At 36.3% G+C, this 17,316-nt stretch overlaps 1 protein-coding gene across 2 annotated transcripts; it reads left to right on the top strand.

The window, feature by feature from the left end:
• Positions 1-608: 608 nt before the first annotated feature.
• LOC310736513 (atlastin-3-like) lies at positions 609-16,649 on the top strand. 2 transcript variants are annotated; one of them, XM_083560050.1, is made up of 14 exons: positions 609-752; positions 1,905-2,121; positions 9,949-10,083; positions 11,027-11,131; positions 11,626-11,676; positions 11,919-11,975; positions 12,128-12,220; positions 12,458-12,596; positions 13,561-13,688; positions 13,785-13,841; positions 14,149-14,220; positions 14,502-14,693; positions 14,783-15,022; positions 15,166-16,649. In XM_083560050.1, exons 2-14 carry the CDS (start codon positions 1,918-1,920, stop codon positions 15,226-15,228), a joined length of 1,536 nt encoding a protein of 511 aa, XP_083416176.1. In that variant the 5' UTR covers positions 609-752; positions 1,905-1,917; the 3' UTR covers positions 15,229-16,649. The 2 variants fall into 2 exon arrangements, with proteins under 2 accessions (XP_083416176.1, XP_083416177.1); XM_083560051.1 differs by having other exon boundaries at positions 633-752; positions 1,908-2,121.
• Positions 16,650-17,316: the final 667 nt, after the last annotated feature.

Below are 17,316 nucleotides of genomic sequence, written 5' to 3'. Positions count from 1 at the left end.
GCCTAATATTGCCATCATAGAATATATGAGAAGAAGAATGGAAAAATTATATTTGGAAAAACCTTTGGAAAATAAGGACCAGTCTTCATGTCTCTCATTAGATGTCATTAAATAGCTGCATTAGGCATTGAACTCTATTGTACAATACATTGGATTGTTACTTATTGTATTATAAGTTTCTCTGACTTCGATTTTTTTTTTAGTTAAGTTAAATAGATTAATGAGAAATATTTTCTATTTCTTACTTTATGTTTTTAAATGGTATTAAATCATAAATGAGATTTGTGATTGAGATTTCCTTAATCAAGTCTGATTTTTAACCCTTCATAGGAAAAAGTTTGATAGACAGGCGCTCGCCAAATGGCCTGCGGTAGTTTATGTGAAATGCCTGGGCTCACTCTCTATATCCTTCTTTCATAATAAGAATAACGTTTTAAGCACAATGTGTCAAAATAAAAAATATATATAACACACTAATTTCGATCCGGCGTGTGAGATTAGTTGTATTAGAGTGCATACCGGGAGCTGTAGTTCTTTTAACTTGTCATTTCCGGGCTGTGACACGTAGCGAGGCCTGAAATTAAGGGCAGAGCCCTTGCGAACAAACTACACTTCCCGTGTAGCACTGCGGTGTGGGTGTTTTAGGTCTGTTTAGCGTCGGAGGAAAAAAGTTGTCTAATTGTTTCCAGAGTCCGGTGGACTGGGTTGTTTTTTAAACTGTGGCAAATAAAAAAATATATAACATAATAAAGGTAAGATATATTAAAACATTTTACTGCTGGATGGTGAATGTGTGTGGTGTTTAGAGATGGAAAAGAAATGCTCAGGCGTCGGCTTTTGTTGTTAAACGAGTTTGCAGCGCATTCTTACACATTGAGGTATTTTTTGTCTTTTTATTTTTATTCTTTTTAGGATAAACCACATTATTTGGATTATATATATATTATTTGCACTTTAGCTATGAAAAAAAAGACCTTTGTTACTAGTGTAAACTGTCGTAAAGTGTTTACTTGCCAATGTTTCCATGGTCACTGCTGAATAATAAGGCGGAGTTGGCAAAAATAGTTTTTGTTGTGTAAAGAGCTCTACCCCATTATAGTGGATTGTAGAGGTTTCATAACGTTTTGCTGTTTGTAGCAGTGAAAACAGAGGCTCTTGACACGTTGCTTTTGGACAGGTCCTTCAGTCCGACAACTCCAGCCCAGAGAATCTGGAGAGAGCTGTGTGTAAGCCAAAATGTATTAGTTACATAACTTGTGTGGTTGGTGTTGACTTTTTTTTTTCCAACTTGTTTAACTGAATCCCACACGACCAATTCCAAATAATTTGATGAATATTTTGGAGAGTAAGTAGTTTTTCCTCCTCCCTGATGCTTCGTTCATGTAAGAGCTGTGAAGAAAGAACTACAGAATCACCAGTGAGAAATGTGTGGCATGTTGCCACTTGTGTAGACTTACCACACCTCAATCCTCCACTGCAATTTTGAGGCATTTTCCACATATACAGATGGTTAGACTGCTACTGCAGGTTGGACTGCATTACTTGTAGTGAAACCTTTCAAAGCAGTCAACCTCTTTTTAATGATACAGGTCTGGAATGACTGCATGAAGCTGGTGACTGGATTAATTTGCCTACAGGCGAGGGTGGCCATGATGGCAAAACACAAAGGCGTTCTTTCACTTCGATGTAGATCTCTGAGTGGAGTGGAGTGGAGCATGCTGTTAACCTCTCTGAGTCTACATTACACATTTCCAAGAAAAAAAAAACTAAAACTGAAGACCCTTCATTGCCTGAAATGTTACTTTCTAGAATGCTTGTGATAGTTCAGCAGTTCGTAATTTAAAAGGACAAATACTTTGTTTGTGTTTACTCTGAGTTATTAACTCTCTACATGTCTTTCACAGCAGGGAACCAAAAATGGCAACTGAACCTGGAGCGGTCCAAATAGTGACCGTCAATAAGGAGGAGCACTCCTTCTGGTTGAACACGGAAGCACTTGAAAGCATACTCCTAGCACCCAATGTCCGAGATATGGACGTGGTGGTGGTATCTGTTGCTGGTGCTTTTCGCAAGGGAAAGAGTTTTCTCCTGGACTTAATGCTGCGATATATGCACAGGAAGGTCAGTCACTTATCCTTACAAATGAGCTAATCACTTTTACTTGTGCAACGGATTACTTCAGAAATCTATAGTTTCAGTGGGTTTGGAAATAAGGAGGCAATAATGCATGATGGGCCATGCTGTTATTTGGGGGAAAAAAAATTCAGTCTGATTACAGTTTCATTTATTGGATTACATTTGATGAACAATGCCACAATTCGAAAAAGGTTGTAGTTACCTTTAATTGTATATGGCTTCTGTTTTCCAAGTTAGTTCCTGTTTTTACTTATGTTATAGCAGCTAAAGGGACATTTGTTTGTCTTTTTTAAGGCAAAACACAAGCACATAAAAGTGCAAAAACTCTCATTCCTGAGAGCAGTGTTGGAACAACTCCTGATAGAAAATCCACATCAATGGCTGAACAATCTATTTATAATCAGGCTTAGGTTCTGTGGAACATTTATTAGATCAAAGTGCAGTAATGTTGGTCTGTTTTCTATAATACAACTGGAGTTACTGTCAAAGCCATGCTGTTATTGAAAAGTAATCAAGACCTCCTGATTTGACAGTTGGTAATTGCTGTGCAGTAAGAAAGGTGTAGAATACTACACAATAAAGAATAGAGAAATTATTCATATGGGGGTGTGTATAACACATGCCCGTACATATTTGATTATTCTAACAATAATAGTATGGAACAGCCATGTAAATTTTATTAGTTGGTTATCTCTTGGAATATAGCACCAGTTGATCCTCTAACCCATGCTCAGTCGCTCTCCATTTTTAGTTCTTGTAAGATTCATATTTCATATTTTTATTATGTACATTTATCATCAAAATTTCTATTTAAAAAAAGCATGTGATGTTAGATATATTTCTTTATTTCCCTTATATTTGTTCTTAGTGCGCTTGTTTCAGCGACTCATTTTTGCAAGGTGTCACAAAAAATCCAGTGACGTCACGGGGAAAGCCATGCTGGGGGCACGTTAATAAGATGTACACTGTAAATAAGCGTACAAAGCTTTTGAACGTTGATCGTAATCATGAGTTGAGTAAATCATAATAAGTAAAAGTACAAATACCTTGTTAATAAGATGTCATGCCTCAAAACGAACGTGTCTCTTTGTTGGCTTGGAAGAATTAACCATGATAAATGAAGCTATGGTCTGTGAGTCGTCAAATGCTGAGAAAGAAGATAACCAATAAATGTCAACCCTTGTGGACTCATTATAAGACACTCGGAGGCAAAGTGCATGTAAATCAAATGGTTTGTTTCCAATTGAAGACAAGCGGTTTAAAACCGCAATTTCCCTGCACCTGACTGTTAAGGGAGGAGCGTGCAGGAGTGCTGACAAACACTTCGTCGTACAGTATTTTGGGCACAGTGAAGTTATGAATGAATGAAAATTGATTGATAATCTTTATCGTTAACAAGAGCTGTAGTGCGTCACTAAGTTAGTAGATTTGCATAACAAAATTGTTTTTTTTACAAATGCAAGACGACGCAGCTATTACACAGTCTCAGCGCAAGAGGGCGCTCTGTGACCAGGGCTTGGAAGAGAAGCCTCAGAACAAGTTAACCGGCAGTTAATGTGACAATTATTTGTAGAAGCAAACGAAATTTAATTGTTGATGGAAAACTCTAATTTGTTTAATGTTTATAACTATGTATTTTAATATACATTTAAAAACCTTTTGTAGAATTTGCTGAAAACAATACATCAATGTTGTATTTAAAATATGAAGAACAGGAGGCCGATCAGATTTGCTGGTTTCAGGTGAAATTCTTGTGCTGAGGAAAATTCATGGAATAGATGGAGTTGTGGATTAAAGAAACCGAAGCATTATGAGCATGATAAATAAGGTGTATTATCAAGGAATGGCAAAATTCATGTCACATCATGATACTCAGTCAAGTGTACCTGTAAGATGAAAACAAATACTGTAAAGCAACGGCCTGCACAAGAAGTGACTTTATGCCAAAATACTGTTACAGTAGCGCTTTAAAAAGTAAAACAAAGTCAGACAGCTTTCACAGAAATACTAAGGAGGAATGAAAGACAAACTTGTTTACCCCAGTGAGATGTTTTTTGTTTAATAGAGTTCAGGTCTTTTAGGAGAGACTGTTACATGAGAGGTTTTGAAATGAGCTAGAAATTGACATTCAAATGGCCTAAGATAAAGTCAGAGGATGGAAAGTCTAAGTGCATTCCCACTGTTCCTGGTGCCTTGTCATGGAGAACACTGGTTGGTTAATCCTCATAACAGGATGTTCATCTCAAAACTGGCCTACAAATAATTTGAAATATTGAGGGCACATGTTTGAGTATGAGGAGAGCCAAGTTCGTACAGTTGGTGACTTTATTGATTGGAACGCAAAGGTACTAATAAATCCCCATTTTGGTGATCTGGATGCTTTGCCCGATAATAAAAAACACACTAAGGCTTTTCAAGGAATCAAGCGGAAAAGGAATGAAAAAACAGTTGTGGAACTCATGCGAATCAGGTTAATGAAAATCATAAAACAAAGAAAAAATATGCATCAGTAAATATTGCTTTTATTTAACCTTGTGCATTGTTTTAGAAAAGATATACCTTGGATCAATATTCTGTTTTAAACTATCTAAAGACAAATTGCACATTTAGTAAAGAAGCGGATTTAGCTTTGGATGTTTAGTGAAGGGACATTTAAGAAAAGACTGTACCAGAAGCATCAGTTGTCAATTATGTTACATGTAGCTAAATGTTACATTACTCTAAATAAAGATTACTAGAAAGTAACAGTAAAAGTTGATACAGTTAATACTTTCCCTGTTACAGTGAGCCATGAAACAAGCAACTGTACTAGGGCTGGAGAAAACGGTATTCTTAATATAATACTTGCTAAAATAAAGTCCAAAAAGAGTGATGAGGTAGTTGATGTATTAATGGATCCAGGCACCTCTGCTACTTTAGTCACTAGCAGGATGGTTGAATGTCCAAATTTGATAAATGAACATGTTGAGCACCATGAACTCTAAGATACAAGTAGAAAACTATTTGCTCAATGACTTGGAGGTAAGTAAACTGGAGAAGAAAATAACTTTGTTGAACTTTCCTAAGTGTTTAAACAAAAGAGTGGAAATCATTACACAACACTACAATGTTGGTAAGTGGACTTCACCTCATTGAGGTGAAATTACCTTAGATTGATGCTGAGTTGAATTTCTCCGAGGCAATAAGGAGTGCAAGCTAATAGAAATGTGGAAACAAAGTCAGTTGCCATGATAAACTTCTCAAAAAGGGCACAGACCTGTTTTGCTTTCTGTTGTGGTCAGATGAAGATGTAAATCAGGACTTGGATGAGTAGAAAAATCGTTGTCCATCTTTTGATGCAAAGTGCTCTAACTTTCCCCTTAGGAAAACAGCAGAGGAAAACTATAGCAAGGCATCTGCTGTATCAAGGCATTTGCTGTATCAGTCAACACAGCCCTCAAGAGCTTTTAAGTCTTTATCAAGTATGTGCTTTGTATAAAGGTCTCACCAATCTTTATTAGTGAAGGCTTTCATTTTGCCAAGTGGGCATGCAACAGTTGTGTATTGTTGGTATCTGTTCCTGAAAGAGAAAGCGTTAAAGATGTGAGAGACTTGGACTTGAGTCAAGATGTATTTTCTCCCAAAAGAGTTGTAGGAGTGCTGTGGTGTGTCAACTTCTATGTATAAGTTTGAGACCAGTTTGAAAGAACAACCTGTAACAAGAATAGGAATCATGTCAATGGCGAGTTCTATCTACAACCCCTTGGGATTTCTTGCACCTGTTATATTACCAGCAAAGATGCTAATGCAACAGTTGTGCAAAGAAAGTCTGGTGTGTGATGATGACATTACTAAACAATTTGCAAAAAGATAGATTGCATCAATTGGCTGAATTCAGTGTGGCAAGATGCATAAAGCCAGTTTATTTTAGTGTGACAATAGCAGCACAGATTTATCACTTCCCAGAATCAAGTGAAATTGGATATGGAGTTGTCATATACCTCAGATTGGTAAATTCTGAAAGACTTGCACATTGTACTTTTATGACAGGAAAGTCTTGTGCAGCACCAGTTTAGCAGATCACCATTTCACACTGCAGAGTTGACTGCAGCAATGGATGCTGTGAACACTGAAAGATATATTTATTATTTAGTTTGTTGCCAATAGAATTGCATGTTAAGAATTTAGCCAAGCCATGGCAGTGAGTATATGCCAATACCTCAAAAAATTCTGCTGCTCATTGTGTATCCAGGGGACTTTCTTGTGAAAAGTATTTGAAAAACGCAATCTGAATCAATGGTATTTTCTTTCTCAATGAGCCAGACAGAATTTATTCAGCCACAGTGATTCTTGTGAGGCATAGATGCTTCTAAGAAAACATCAAAGGTTGACATTTATGAGCCCAACCCCACAGCAAAACAACTACAGGATTATGCAAGACTTAATAAAAACAGAAAATAAGATCAAGTTGAATCAAGGTCAAAAATTCAAAGAAGAAATTTTCAATTTGCAAAAAAGGTAATTTGTCTGGAAAAAAATTAGTTGCCTTTTCAAACTGGATTCAAAACTGCACAACATAATGCTGAGAGTTGGAAGACTTCTGGTAAATCTGCAATGCCTGAGAACGTAACGGACCCGTTCATTATACCCAAATATTCATGTCACTGCTTTTCTCTTAAGAGATTTTCATGAAAAAAATTAACATTGCAGAAAGAATTATTTGCTTTTGAACCTGTGAATCTTAAAAAAAAAAAAAAAAAAAAGATCTGCAAACTGAGTTTCTCCACAAATACAGGTGCATCTTAATACATTAGAATATGAATAAAAAGTTTATTTATTTTAGTAATTCAATACAAAAAAGTGAAACTCTTATATAGATTCATTACACACAGACTGATATATTTCAAGTGTTTATTTCTTTTCATTTTGATGATTTATGGCTTACAGCTAATGAAAACCCAAAATTCAGTATATCGAAAATGGGAATATTACTTAAGACCAATAAAAAATTAATAAACAAATAAAAGATTTTTAACACAGAAATGTTGGACTACTGAAAAGTATGAACATGTACAGAACTCAATACATGGGGCTCCCTGTGCGTTAATTACTGTAGCAATGCGGTGTGGTATGGAGGAGAAAGGTCTGTGAGCCCAGGTTGCTCTGATCGCGGCCTTTAGCACTTCTACATTGTTGGGTCTGGAGTCTCATATCTTCCTCTTTACAATACCCCATAGATTCTCCATTGGGTTTAGTTCGGGCGTGTGCTGGCAAATCAAGTACAGGGATGTCATTGACCTTAAACCAGGTATTAGTACTTTTGGCAGTATGGGCAGGTGCCAAGTCCTGTTCAAAATTGAAATCAGCATCTCCATAGAGCTGGTCAGCAGAGGGAGTGCTCTAAAACTTCCTGGTAGATGGCTGTGCTGACTTTACACTGGACCTCAAGCAACTTGGATTCTGTGCCTCTCCTCAATTCCTCCAGACTCTGGGACATTGATTTCCAAATAAAATGCAAAATGTTCTTTCCTTTCATCTGAAAGGCAGCTTTGGCCCACTGAGCAACAGTCCAGTTTTTTTTGTCCTTTGCCCAGGTAAGACACCTCTGACGTTGTCTTTGGTTCAGGAATGGCTTGACACAAGGAATCAGTCAGTTGTAGCTCATTGATACATCTGTGCGTGGTGGCTCTTAAAGCACTGACTCCAGCTGCAGTCCACTCTTTGTGAATCTCCCCCAAATTCTTAAATGGGCTTCATTTCATTAATGTGGAAAATCTGCCATATTTGTCCCTATGTAGGTTGTTACTATGGAAATGATCAAGTCTTATAGATGCGTGAATTGAGCGACTCTATGATATGAGATATTCAGCAGAGCTGTAGTATAAAGCTTAATAATGTTCAATCTTCTTTCAACATCAAGGGTGTTTAAAAAAAAAAATCATCATCATCATCACTGGAGTTAAGGGTTCTGGCTTAGTGGCAGACTTTTTATATCCACTAAGCATGTCCAGGAGCCGCCTCATTCAAAGTAGGAAACAATTTGACTGAAATAGCATGACAAATTACACTCTTGCTGTTAACTGCTTCAAACAAAATGTGTCATTTGTTTAAATGCAGCTGCAGGAACTTTTGTTAGTTTAGTCATTGTCGCTTACTAAAATGTTGCCCTATCTTTCTTTGGCTGCATGCTTTATAAAAAATTTTAAAAAATGGAATGGGGTCATAGTACATAGTCAGGATTTGTAAGACACCACTAGAGCAGAGTTGAAGGGCCAATCTCAGCCAAGCCCAAATCTGTTTGGCAATGAACTATAAATCTTCTGATAAGTTGCACAGAATAGTATCCACTGATCAGTTTTTTTTAATAGGCTAATTTAACAGCATTGTAAAGTTGATCACCTTTTTCTTTAACAACATTTTCCGATTGCTTCTTATTGTTGTCTTTTTGAGAAACCTCAAAATCAATGAGAACAAATGTCTGGTGTATACATCTCCTCAACCACAGAAAATAAATGAGTTATGAATTCCCATCTATCTAGCTATAATATTTTTTATTAATTTTTCTCCTTTTTTTTTTTTTTTACTTTTTAACTTGCCTTTGAAAACTATGCCCAAAGCTAGTTAAGATTTTGAAGTCTTGGATGTAAGTACCGTAAAGCTCTTAATACAACATCATGAAAGCAGCAGTGGTTGTTGGGGAAAGAAAGAATTAGCGTGTCAGGATTTGCACACGGTGGGTCTACACCTTGATGACATCCCTAATGTATACACTTTTAGGAGGACTTGGCACTTGGGATTTGGCACAGAGCCCAGTGCTTATAGCTTTAGGCTATATATTCAACACTGTTATTGTAATAGGCTGATGAGGGAGAAAGGTCATGGCAGGTAAGTGAGAGAGGCTGATGTTAGCCACTGGAAAAATTGTGTATGCTGTCTATGCTGATGTAATTTTACTTAGACTCAGGCCAGACATTTTCACATCAGTGTATTACTAGTACTAATTACTGGTACAGTAATGTGAGCTGTTTGGCAAAACTAGGCAGGACTTGTGTTATTTAACTTTTTATTTTATTTTTTATGTTGACTAGGGCTTTAACAGAATCTATTGGCTACTCGTACTAATAAGAAAAGAGCCCATATTACACATTAGCTTTACAAGTATAGTAGGTGCAAGTGGTGAAAAGAATTTCAATAAAATGGAGTTTCAATAGCTTTTTGAGATCACTGGTGAGCACATATTAATTCATGCATTCCTTAGTGTAGATGGGTATCTAGCAAAGCAAATCCCCTTGAACTTTACCCTAAGACTGTATGAGACTGTATGACAACATCAGAAAAGCTGCTTTAAAATGGTATTCATTGTTAAAAGCACTATACAAATAAACAATTAATTGAATTGAATCACAGATTTCTATTAAATGTCAAAGTGACACCCTGAGTTTAATACTCTTTCATATTGTAAAACATAAAAATATACAACAAACATGTCTAGCATTCTCTGGTAGCTGATGGCTTTTTATTATATAATTTCTGCATTTGAGATGTGAAGTTGTAAAATGTCAAAATCCCCAAAATGATCCATGTAAATTATTTAGTCCACAGAACACCCCATGTCTCACACATTTTTTGTGTTCCCCCTGCTCCTGGCATGGCCAGTTTATTTTAGGATGTTTTATTAATTAGATAAATAGTTGAATAAAGTGTGTTGGAGGTAAGTAATAGATGAAAATAAACAAAGTTCTTCCAAGACAATGGCTAGAAATCTATGAACTAATTTAATTAAGATGGGTATTTATCCTTTATCCTAATTTGCTATTTTTTCTGGTTTATTAGCCTGGACAGGACTGGCTTGGTCAGGAGAATGAACCCCTCACAGGATTCTCTTGGAGGGGCGGCTCAGAGCCTGAAACCACGGGCATCCAACTGTGGAGTGAAGTCTTCACTATGAGGAAAAGTAATGGCAAAGAGGTACAGGGAGATCAGTCTGGTGTCATTTTAAACACACAATCTCTGCATGTATACAGTCAACAAATAATGTATTTATTTATTTATTTATTTATTTTCATTATTATTTATTTTGCTGATTTTAAATAGTTAAGCTGTTAACTAGTTAGAATCAGATTCTGGTATCTTAGATGTAAGCACAGTAAAGCTCATAATACAAGCTCATGAAAGCAGTGGTGGTAGTAAAGAAAAGAGAGAATTAGCGTGTCAGGATTTGCACACAGTAGGTCTACACCCTGATGACATCCCTAATGTATACATGTCTGGGAAGTCTGCGGGATTTGGCACAGAGCCCAGTGCTTATAGCTTTGGGCTGTATACTTAACACTTGGGTTTTTCTTTTTACTAGGCTGATGAGGGAGAAAGTGCAAGGCAGGTGAGAAAGAAAGGATGAAAAACAAATAACAAGGCTAATTTGCCTAAAAATATTAATAATTAATTAAACATTATCTTGTGTATGCTGTTTAACCTGATGTAAGTGTACTAGGAACTTGAACCAGACATTTTCACATTAGTGCATTAGTGAGTGGTGGCTCAGAGCCTGAAACCACAGGCATCCATCTATGGAGTGAAGTGTTCACTATGAGGAAAAGAAGTACAGAGAGATCAGTGTGGTTCATTGTATGCTTATGAATTTTAAAGATGAAGAAATTTAAAGTTGTGGTTCATATTTCTGTTTTATTTATTTATTTATTTTTCATTTTAAAAACATTTGTGTTATTGCTGATTTCAACTTTTTGCTACTTTAAATTTGAGTAAATGAAAAGAGAGTTCTGAAACTTCTGGCCATTTTTTCAGCTGGTGCAAAATTCACAATTGTTATGCTTTTTATCCAGTTCTTAAGTTTAATGGCGAACAGTACAAGCACAATGGCAGTTTATAATTTTTTATTTTTTTTTTTCTCAAGGTGGCAGTGTTGCTTATGGACACACAGGGAGCCTTTGATCACCAGTCCACTGTGAAAGACTGTGCTACAATCTTTGCCCTCAGCACCATGACCAGCTCAGTGCAGGTGCAGATATACATACAGCACATATTTTCCTAGTTAGTGTGTGTCAGGATTTGTACACAGTAGGTCCACACCTTGATAAAATCACTAATGTATACACTTGGAGGACTTTAGGACTGTAGGTGTAGTTTTCGGCACAGAGCCCAGTACTTGTAGCTTAAGGCTATATACTTAACACTCTGCTCCTATAATAGGCTGATGAAGGAGAAAGTGCAAAGCAGGTGAGTGAGAGAGGCTGATATTAGCCACTAGAAAAACACTGCTGGTTAAAAAATATATCATATCAATTACAATTTCTGCACGCTGTGGAATGTGATTTTAGACTTAAGCGTGACATTTTCACATTAGTGCATCAGTAGTTGGTACAGGAATGTGAACTGTTTGGCAAAACTAGGTAGTAATAGTGTTATTTAACATTTTCCAAAGGTGAAATTGAACAATTGTGTTGGGGGACATGGTGCATATTGATTTTCATATATAAGTGCTTGTTTTTCTAGATATACAACCTTTCACAGAATATCCAAGAAGATGACTTGCAGCAGCTTCAGGTGTGTTCACCATGAAATACATAAAGTTTTAGTTGGTACTTGGTTTTATGTTCATAAAAATTGTCTTGTACCTTATTTTAGCTATAGTTAATTAATTACAATTATATTGAGTTTGAGGTTGGAGTTTGCAGTAACTGGCTAATTTCTGTAATGAATAATGAATGAATAGCGATTATATCCCCAAAATTGGAAAAACCATATTGTGCTTGAGAACCATAACCTGCATTTTTTTCCCCCTGTAGTTGTTCACGGAGTATGGCCGACTGGCAATGGATGAAATCTATTTAAAGCCCTTTCAGGTAAGGAGAGATGTAGTGTTAAGACAAAAATGATATCTGTTTCAAAAATGATATTCTATTTCATGGAAATATCAGATGTCTTGAAAGCTGTAAGAATGTAAAAATGATTTAAAAGATTTTTGTTTTGTTTGTCCATCTTTGGCTTTCCTTAGTCACTCATGTTTTTAATCAGAGACTGGAGCTTCCCCTATGAGTACAGCTATGGGTTGAAGGGAGGCAAACAATTCTTGGATAAACGGCTCCAGGTATAGGAATGCTTAAAAAAAAGGCTTGTCATTAAGTACTCAAAGGAATAATAAAGATTTTTATGTGCAGTATCAAATGTATGGCTTTATGTTACAGGATTATATAATACATTTATTATAATTGAATTACATCACATTTTATTGAGCAGGCCTGTATTAACATTTCACTACAGCAGTGTTAAAACTAAATGCATGCCTATACATACAGCCACGGCTTTACTTGTCTTTTGTTCTCAGGTGAAGGAATCTCAGCATGAGGAGCTACAAACCGTGAGAAAGCACATTCATTCCTGTTTCACATCCATTTCCTGCTTCCTCTTACCACACCCCGGCCTGAAGGTTGCCACGAGCCCTTCATTTAAGGGACAGATCTGCGGTACTGGCCTCTGCTTTCCCATTGTTTCAAGGTCCCCATGAAATGTCTTCTTTGCTAAGTTGCTAGCATTTAATTGGACAGTCACAATTTAGTCCCTGTGTCATATATGTTTTTCATTATTTTCCCAGGGTTTATAATGAATATAAGAATATCTCCTAACTTTTTCTTAAGTAGCGTACTGTTGTCCAAAATAGTAAGGAAGATTAAGGATGAGTCCAGGTTAATTTTACATTGCAGTTTTAACAGTTTCTCTATTTCTGTTTGTGCCCACGTAGAGGATTATGGCAAGTAAGTAGTAAATTACAGTGGGATTAAAATGCTTTATAAACCTGAAAAGAATCATTTATCTGAGGTGATAAAACTATTAAACTTTAAAGTACTTAATACTGAAGAATTTTAAAGCATTCGCATTCAAAGATTTTGGAACATTTGACTGACTGTTGTCTCTTGTTGCCCAGGTATGTGCTGTTAGACTGTTTAGCCTATTATTATCTCTAAATATGTTTGGTTTGATGCTGTGGATTAAAATGGAAACTGACAACACAAACACAGTGGTTATTTGGGTTACTGTAACCTTCCTGTCAGTTAAAAAACATTCTGGCAATTTTCTCTCTGACCTTTCTTATGAAGGTGTATTTATTTATTTATTAATTTCTTTGGGTGGTGGTTCACTGTGCTGATGTGTACGAAAATCCCAAATCAACAATGGTTTCTTAAACACTCAGACCAGCCTGTTATGTTCCATTGTTATACATTGTGACTGTGACCATTGTTTAAAAACTCTAGAAAAAAAACAGCTGCATGATTTTTATGTATAGCGATGCTGCTGCATTTAGTTAAAATAGATAATTGTTTGAGGTTTACACATTTTAGATGTGCAGCAAAAGTCTAAGCAGCTGATGGCACTCCTGTTAGATCTTCACATTGTACAAATTGGCGTTTTCTTCTCCTCTCCATGCATTAGATGTGGCTCCAGAGTTTATAAAAGAGCTCTGCAGCCTTATCCCCATGCTGTTAGACCCTGAAAGTCTGGCTGTGAAGGAGATCAATGGCAACAAGGTAACATGCAGGGGCCTGCTGGAGTATTTTAAGGTGAGCACAGCAGTCATACATCTGGCGATGTGTGTTTAGTGTTTGTGTTCAGTGGAGGAATAATGTGTCAATCATATGCTTCTTTTTTTTCCCCAGTCATATATTAAAATATACCAGGGTGAGGATTTACCACATCCAAAGTCTATGCTGCAGGTAATAATACATGGCATGAATAACCTGAATTGTGAAATGTGCAACTGTTTGTGCACATTTATAAAAGAAACTGAAAAAATAAGTTATAGATTTAATTTTCACACCAAGCATTTTTCTAACAGTACAAAAAAGTTAAGGTCTAATTTCCATTGATTGCTCATGTCCTGGTTTGGTGTGAGCAATTCTAAATGAATGTGAAACCACCTTTATGCTAATTCATTGCAAGTCAACCCGCATAAGCAGTTTCTGTCTACATTCCAAGCTCATGTTCAGAACAGTCATAAGTGTTATGTGCTGACTCATGCAGGCTACAGCTGAGGCTAACAATTTGGCAGCTGTGGCATCTGCTAAGGACCAGTATTACAAGAATATGGAGAAGGTTGGTATGTGACTTGGAATTAGTTCACTGCATTTGGTTTCCTAAAAAAATAATAATAAATAAAAACACGTCCTATAAGAATCTTGATTGTATTAGTTGTATATTGATTGTATTGTATCCAGTATGTGTTGATGCTTAATGCTACAGTATACTAAAGAAACATTTGACTATGACCTATCCTTCAGAACAGTATAAACCCAGCCTTTACCAAATTATTTAATTTGTGATAAAGATAGAATGTGTATGACTTGTCTTACTGTCAGCTGGTGTTTCTTTGCCAGGTGTGTGGTGGAGATCTGCCTTATATGGACCCTGACAATTTGCTAGAGAAGCACAACTTCTTAATGTGTGAGGCTCTCCATCACTTTAGCAACATAAAGAAGATGGGTGGGAAAGATTTCTGCAACCGTTATCAAGCTCAGTTAGAGGTTGAGATAAAGGAACTCCTAGAGTCTTTCTGCAAGCACAATGAGGTGAAAGGCGTGAACAGAATTAATGATTAATTAATTATAAGATAAGATTTTTCTGAAGCGTAATAAAAAACATTTCTTTCTCTTTTCAGTCAAAGAATGTTTTCAGTGCATTCCGCACCCCAGCAGTGCTTTTCGTCCTGGTTTGTTTCTTGTATGTGCTCTCTGCACTTCTATTGGTCATCGGCCTGAGTAGTGTTTCATTTGCATGCGACTTAGTGCTGAGTGTGGCCATGGTAGCTATGCTCACCTGGGCCTTTATTCGCTACTCTGGCCAGTATCGAAATGTTGGCACTGCCATAGACCAAGCAGCTGGAGTGTTACTGGAGCAGGTATGTAGAGGATAATAATATTTTTACATTATATGAATTATCCAAAAAGTAAGCTTTCACAAATTAATGAAATATGGATTGATGCATTGTTTAATGCTATTTGGCCAATAAATGTTTGCCATTTGTTTCTTGTTTTTGTCTAGGCTACAGGAATGCTGAATAAATCAAGAACTCGAGCAATTACAAATGAGAAGAAGTCAAGATAGCTTTTTAAGCTAATCAAGGATTCCTGAGATGCATAGAGCACAACACAAATTCAACCAATCATTTGACACCAAATACTGCTAATACACTTTCCCAAAAATGGCACCTAAACATGTCTTCTGTTGCAAAGTATTTTGCTTTTAAAAAAGGTGCAATCAGTATATTTTAGTATATGTTAAATACTATACTATTTTTGGCCTCCTCAATGTTTTGTGGTTGGCTATTTGATTTGCTCCTAAATGTTTAATGCAAAATGGCTATTATTTAGATCATATAAAACATGTACTGAATGTACCTTTTTTAAAAAGAAAATAACTGATTAAAAGTGCATCAGACAACTTCTCTCATAAGATTGCTTTTGCACATGGTCTATCCTCCTTAAAGGAGATGAAGTAATTTGTTTACAAGTACTTATTTTAATATTACCAAAGATCTTGCCCTTTGTAGTAAGACTCACAGGCACCTTTCATGGCAGTTTTTCATACAGGAAGTTGCACTAGACATACATTTTTTCATATTTATATGTTTAAATGACAAGCCATGATTTCATTAAAACACTTGATATAATGAGAATCTTGTCTACAGTAAAAGAAATATAACAACACTAATGTGTATCATTTACAGAGCATTGTTACTTCATCACCTGTATGGGATTATTTATACATTCCATCTTTTCAACAAACTTGAACATTGCGTTTGATTTATGATCTTTTGCAAACTAAAAAGATAAGTAATTTGGTTGTCAGGGAACACCTGGCTGAATTAGCACATTGAATTGTAGGGTGCTTCAAAAACAAATGTGGTAAGAAATTGAAAACTTGGTCTGTAGTTAAATAGTAGCCACATGGTAGTTAACCAAATTACAAAACAATGTGCTGAGAGGTCATTCAAAACAAAAGGTTTTTTTTCCTTTTTTTTTTTTTTTTTTTTTTTTTTTTGTTGGTTGGTTGGTTGATAGTGTTAATGACTGTCCATGTTTTCCTTTATCCACTCCTGTAACTGTTATGCTACTTTGCTGATTAAATAAGCAATGTAGTTTTGCACGATCTTACTTGTCATCAAATTTTTCTTTTCCTCAGTTTTTAATATTTGGCCCAAGTTGAGTAGGTTCTGTTACAAGAACTGTTCTCACATTGTATTTCACCTTTATTTACATGTGTTAGGAGATCAATCTTCTATGGGAACATTTCTGTTTGTTTTTGTTTGTTCAGTGAAAATCTGAGTAATATGCCCACTCTGCTTTCAGATTTCTGTCAGCTCACATCATATTTCAACCTCTCTTGTTTCCTCTGCTTATGTATGATAGTTTCATTCATTCAGGCAATGCGAATGAATAGCTTTAAAACTGCCAGGGTTTTCTTATATATAAAAAGCTCTATTCATATAGCAATGTTCCCATTAAATAAACGTCATTTGCAAGTGATTTGCCTGTGGTTTTTTTTTTGGTTTTTTTTGCAATGAAAAAAAAAATAGTAATGTTACTTGATTACTTTACTTCATGTTACTTGAAATGTAGGGCAGGTTTTGCACACTAGGTGTCGGCACCGACTCGAGTATTTGTGGTTCCGAATCCGTGTCTTGATTTACATAAGATCTGCCGTCTTGATAGGTGAACATTGGATCCCTCTCAGTCACAGATAAATGCTGAGATCAGCAGAGCTCGAGCTTCTTAAAAATGTATTCATTCTTCTCTGGTATTCGGTTTTAAACTTTGAGCGCCATCGTTTCATTTTATTAAATACGATTTAGGGACAGAAAATTAGACATTTCACTTGTTGTCTAACGTTTCTATGTACTTTGCCGCGTTGCATCTCCCTCTAGTGTCCAAAGGGAAAACTGCAGGACTGGTGCTAGGCGCAGACACAGCAGAAAGGGCCTTTTTCCTTATATGGCCATAGGAGTCGCGAGCGGCTCGGTGCGCGTGCACGGCTCACGCCGTTTGCTTCCTTATTTGGAAGCGAGTTAAGCGAACCTTAAAAGGGGCAGAGACAGAGGTCTGATCACAACCTACTGCAGGCATCAGCACTGATCAGATTCCACCTCTTACCGTTCACTTTTAGAGGGTCGGGCAAAATACAGCATTTGTCGAA

This window comes from Silurus aristotelis, assembly GCF_946808225.1.
Source record: "Silurus aristotelis genome assembly, chromosome: 14".
Taxonomy (NCBI): Eukaryota; Metazoa; Chordata; class Actinopteri; order Siluriformes; family Siluridae; genus Silurus; species Silurus aristotelis.
This window is presented reverse-complemented; position numbering and strand designations above follow the sequence as displayed.

Coding starts and splice junctions, on each gene's coding strand:
- LOC310736513 (XM_083560050.1), top strand. CDS start 1,918: ATGGCAACTGAACCTGGAGCGGTCCAAATAGTGACCGTCAATAAGGAG. Junction 14,221..14,501: donor ATTACAAGAATATGGAGAAG/GTTGGTATGTGA, acceptor TTTCTTTGCCAG/GTGTGTGGTGGAGATCTGCC. Junction 15,023..15,165: donor CTGGAGTGTTACTGGAGCAG/GTATGTAGAGGA, acceptor GTTTTTGTCTAG/GCTACAGGAATGCTGAATAA.